The 5,778-nt window shown below is 34.5% G+C and overlaps 1 protein-coding gene across 1 annotated transcript; it reads left to right on the top strand.

Moving 5' to 3' along the window:
• Positions 1 to 3,125: 3,125 nt before the first annotated feature.
• Positions 3,126 to 5,308, top strand: LOC117115262. Its single transcript, XM_033258976.1, has one exon. The coding sequence runs from the start codon at positions 3,765 to 3,767 to the stop codon at positions 5,109 to 5,111; it is 1,347 nt and encodes a 448-aa protein (XP_033114867.1). The 5' UTR covers positions 3,126 to 3,764; the 3' UTR covers positions 5,112 to 5,308.
• The last annotated feature ends 470 nt before the right edge of the window (positions 5,309 to 5,778 follow it).

The raw sequence follows: 5,778 nt of genomic DNA on the forward strand, positions 1-5,778 counted from the left end.
TTTCCCTTTGTATTTTATTGAATTTTATCATTTCAAATTTTTTTTGTAAATAATCTTTTAACTTGTTGATGTTTGTTTTTTGTAAATATGTTCTTGTATTGTCGAGGGCCTCTTAAAATCAGCTCAAGCTGAATGGGTCACCCTCTCGAAATATTGTTGAATAAATAAATAAATAAATAAATAAACCAGATAAATGAATTTTAGAAAAGAACATTAAATACAGATTTGTCAAATTTTGGAATAACCAGATATTTCTTATGAAATATTTCATTCACATCAAACAGCAAGTATATAAGCCAATTATAGGATGGAATGATGTTCAATAAACTAAGTCTCTTTAAGAACCTTAGGGAAAGGAGATTTCCAGAGAGAGTCCAGAGGCAAAAATGGAGTTGGAGTGACTGTGTCAAGGAGGACATGAAAGCAGCAGGGTTGACAGATGAGGATGCAGTAGACAGGAATATGTGAAGGATGGCAAACCTCACTAGCGAACCCACTTAGAAGTGGGAATAAAGCCTGAAAAAGAAAAAAATTAAAGGAAACCCATCGGTTCAGTGCCACGGCCACTGGCTTCCATTTTAAGTGGCCTACTGTAAAACCGGTAATTTTCGCGCGAGTAAATTTTCGCGCTCTGAGACCCTTTCAACATATTTGCAGGTTGTTGTTTTCGCGCTTCAGATTTTCCCCAGTAGTAAATATTTTCTTTACTGCTGGATTTTACGTAGATATCCATGGTCGTCACTATCTAAAGCTATGATCTAGGCAAGGGCTATAGTAAAGTAGGCCTAGGCTAGGCCTAGTCATCCAGGCTGGCTCATTATAATGCCATTAAAATATATATAGTCATATATGTTAAATCAACGAATAAAATGCTTTTTAAGAAATAAATAGACAAGAACCTTCATTTTACGCAAGAAATATCTATCATTTATGTGTGAAATTTCGTTGCATCACCGCAAAACTGTAACTATCCCGGAGTTACCATGGGGATAAGAATAAAAAATGCTTTTCATTTGCTGGTGGCGTTGTTCATAAAAAATATCAACCTCGATGATGATGTCGTCGTTGATCCGCGACAGGTTTTTCAAAGAAAACAAACACACTTCTTTTTAGTTTAAATGATCACTTATGTAGAATATTCGGAAGAAAAAACGTTCACCGTACTATACAGTACATGACAGTATCCTAGTGTGTAGGCCTAGGGAAAAACAGCTAGGCTAGGCCTAGAAAAACAGCTAGGCTAGGCCTATACGTTGCTGTACGGTAAGACTTAGGCGAGGCTTGGCACACATGCGTATGGTGGCAAGGTTGAGCCCAGTGTACTGTACTGTAATACCGTACATAATAGAGCATTATTTTTGTTGGTGTTAATATTTTCGCGTGTTGTTGAATTCGCACTAGCTTGTGCTGGCGCGAAGAGCGCGAAAATAAATGTACCGCAAAAATTACCGGTTTTACAGTATATCGTTTTTCTGGCTAAACCCTTGATTTGCTAACTTTGAAATCTTTTAAAAAACATAATTTCATACATTACTTTTGCTTTTGTGAAGTGTTTTCATGATTTTTTAAAAATTTATTTTTAATTAAGCTACCTGGATGGGGAAAAAAACAACAGATTTATGTTATTATATATTATAAAACAGTATTTATTTTAATACTTTTAATTATATTAGTATCTCTATGATATTACATCTTTGTAATAACATCATAGGACCATACATTAAATAAATATTCAAAATAAAAACAGGCTAATCTATAATGCTGCACTTCGGAACAAAGAATTTGAAAACAGCAGCAACCCAGCAAATAAATTCTTATTCCATGAAAGAGCTGCTATAAATGGTATACAGCATATTGATAAATTGGTCTCACACAACCACTTAAATAGAAGGATAATATACTACAGACAACAAATCACACTTTTCAATTAAAGAGAAGGAGAATGCATTAAAAAAATCACACTTTCGTTTAACGTTGACTTAATAAATGGGCGGCTATGTTGAGTATATTTATTGCTTGTCAATATTCAACTAAAATATGGCTTTCTCTTGAAGCTTTTTAACATTGAATAATTGTCTTTACATACAAGGGCAAATCCTTCAATATAACGAATATTTTTAAGAAGGAATAAAAACGTAAATAATGAGGAGACTCATATCAGTTTCCTCCAGGTGGTACGAGTAGAGGAGTTCTTGCGATGCATTGACTTAGCGGCCCCTTTTAATTTGCGTGTAATGTACTAGAATGTAATTGATTACTAACGCTCCGACGTGCTTACAGCCACACACTTTACATCATTTTAAACAGCGCTCCAGGCTTCGGCCCCTTTAAGGCACGTTTTTCACAATTCCGATTCGTCTTCGAAAATTAGCACATGGGAGCCGGAGATTCAACGCATTTCAGTGCTGTTAACAGTCTATTGATCTACACGATTTGTTGCTAAAGTTTGGTAATAGATTTGGCCAATTCAACAGAATGTTATGTTACTCAAATAGAAACTGGAACTTTTATAAAAAATAAGTATTGAAATTGACTTACCATTTAATATCTACCATAAAACAATGTTTATATAAATTTAGTCAAAATTTTCCAGATTCATTTTATTGTTATTATGGTAATATATATAAAACATAAAATTGATGTATATTTTCCTTGCGCACAACTCTGTTCATATGAAATTCAATGTTGAAAATGCATAATATACTAACATTATAAGATAAAACAAATACATAGTCACACTTAATTTCCACTTAAAAGTAAACACATGTAAATATTATATTAATCAAAATTAAAATATAGTTTCCATTAACATATTATACTATAAAAAAAATATCATGACAACAAAATAAGTTTTAAGAAATATTGCGCTATGGATATTGAAAAGTATGAACTTAAAATTTGAATAATAAAATTATTAGCTTTAGGGTCCAAATACTTTAATATGACTGTCACATTCAATTCAGTCAGTTTTCTTCACTGAAAAGCCTGGAAGTAATTCATAAATAGGAAACACAATCTTAATTTAGTATGGCCACAAGTCTAACACTAAGCAAACAGAAGTGCTCTCAAGCTCAATATTCCTTTATGAAATTACTCCTCTGTTCATTAAAAAGCTATTACAACGTATCACACTCCAGCGAACGGAGTGCAAATTACAAGCAGACAAGGAGGTGTGCACTGCCTCAGAGTCACTAATCCTGCCAATACAGCAGACGACGCGCAGCAATTGACTAATTGACAGAAAGAAAATATGCACCGAGTGTAGTTTGACACACAAGGAGGGTGCTGCCTGCTCTCCGCCAACAGATACCTCACTAACTGACCTTGCTACAGTACAATAAGAAAGTGGAAATCGATAAAAACTTTTGGCTCGTGGATAGTGAGTTAGAACATCGAGGAACAGGAAATTACCACAGAGAGCAGTGGAAATGAGTGGCAATCAATAAGAATATCTGCAAAATTTCTAAGCTGAAGGAAATGGTTTTTTAATGTCTTCTGTGGATTTGTTTCGCCGACGATCTTGAATGGGAAAAAATGAGGAATTACCAGTTGGAGACAAAGGTACTGTTCAATAAATTATTTGCCATTATTTCTCAGTGAGAAGTGAACGAACATTAAAAGAAAAACATACAAGAATTTATAATTTCCACGCTTAAAAAATTGGTTCTGGCACATCATCCCAATTGAGCATATTCTTATACTTGGTGGAATGAGTCACAGATTTTTGTAAATATTAAATTTCCAGCACATAATTGGTCAGAAGCATGGATGTATTGCAGGTATATATTATGGTTATGCTACTGTGCATGAAGATTAATCCTAGTATGGAGGTAAGATTCCAAACAGAGCCCCAGGAAATAGTGGAAGGGGAAGAAGGTTCATCCACGATCCTTGCTTGTATCGTGACCGATCTGGATAAAAAAAATGAGAATGTAACATGGAAAGTTAACGGCGACATTATTAGTAATGGATCACTGATTATAAATGAAGACCAGAGAGATAAATACTCAATATTAACAGCTATAAATGATATACATCATACAAATAATCTTATGGTAAAAAACATTGAAAGAAGTGATGGAAAGAACAGCTACATATGTGCTGTAACATCAAAATTGAAAAAAGAAATAAAACACTCGCAGGTGGCTAAAATCAAGGTTTTTGAGAAACCGGGAGAGCAGTATCCAAAATGCATCAATTTAAGTAACAAAAAGAAGTACAAAGAAGGAGAGACGCTCAAAATAGAATGCATCAGTGAAAATTCACAGCCTAACCCGAAACTTACTTGGAATCGACAAAACAAAATGCTCAAATCACACATGACAAATATAAAAAATATATTAAGAATAACATACAATATGACACTCACACGGAATGATAACGGTGCTATCTACTGGTGTCAGCTAAGAATACCGGATAATCCAAAGTTTGAAAGAAACTGTTCGATCGGCCCATTTCAGGTGGACTACAAGCCCAGTGTACAACTTAATATTCCCAAATATGCTATCAATGAGGAAGCGATTTTTGTATGCTTTAGCTCGGCTAGCCCTTCAAAAGTCATGTACAACTGGACAATAATTCCACCAATTCGAGAGTACGGCATTGAAAACAATGGCCAAGTTTTACGTTTGTCACGTGTACTCAGGAGCCACGAAGGGACGATAGTTAAGTGTAATGTTCATAATGAGGTTGGTCAAGGGAGTGATGAGACCGTCATTATTATTGATGATGAAGACTCGGATCTCCAGGACTACCTTCCTGAAACCTCCCAAAATAGTAACGAGCAAAATCAAGCACAATACACTGAGCTTCCGGCAGCCACGATCTTATCAGTTGCCGGGGCCAGTTTACTTCTTTTATCATTAATAATGGCGATTTTGCTGTGCTATTTTCAAGTTTATACACGTAGCCATGCTATAGATTACACAGGACAGCGCATTCCACAACCGGACGTATATTTTGAGCCTAAAGATAGTCTTCATTCACCGTTTGCAGGTGAAGCGACACCATGGAAACGGTCAGTCGGTGTCCAAGTATCCGGTGATAGCTCAGAGTCATCATATACATATGCTGAGATTGAGGAACGAATGAAACAAAGACTGTCGGCTTAACATGGTATGTGCGCACTTTTTCAACAAAACTGAATTGAATATGAATAGATAACAAGAAGCATAGTAGCATTTGCTAAAAATTTAACAGTTTTTAAAATTCAATTTTAAATCATTTTATATACTGTATACTACTTTGACATTGGAAGTTGCATTATAAAATATTACATTACCAACTAAGTTTTATAATTAATTGATATTACAACAGTAGGAGATCTGTCTCTTATACACATCTAGATGTGTATAAGAGACAGAATTCTGTTTTGTGTTAAATTGTAAATAAACAAAAAAGCAAGAAAACCTTGGATCTATATCTAATATTTTTACATGCATTTTGCATAACCGAGACTATTTCATAAAGAATATCGAAGACAGTTCTTAATAGCAAAATACGCATTAAAACCATAAAAAAATGGAAGAGAGGGACATAACTTGTTAACAAAATCATATGTATATGTTATGTTTAAAAAAATGGGATTTTTAGCTCCGATGAGGAGCTCTAGGAACACTCGGCTGATTGATTGAAATCTGATTGATTAATAGATCTTTTTCGTATGGGAGGCTGTTAGGGCCGATATACTCTACTGCCTCTATTATACTGCCCTAGTTGGAACTTTGGAGATTACGAGGACTTGTTTTTTTAGTAAATTTTGAGGCAGAAAAAAGAAAT

Source organism: Anneissia japonica, unplaced genomic scaffold (genome assembly GCF_011630105.1).
Source record: "Anneissia japonica isolate Jap-2015-1 unplaced genomic scaffold, ASM1163010v1 scaffold288128_len588385_cov197, whole genome shotgun sequence".
In the NCBI taxonomy this organism is placed as follows: Eukaryota; Metazoa; Echinodermata; class Crinoidea; order Comatulida; family Comatulidae; genus Anneissia; species Anneissia japonica.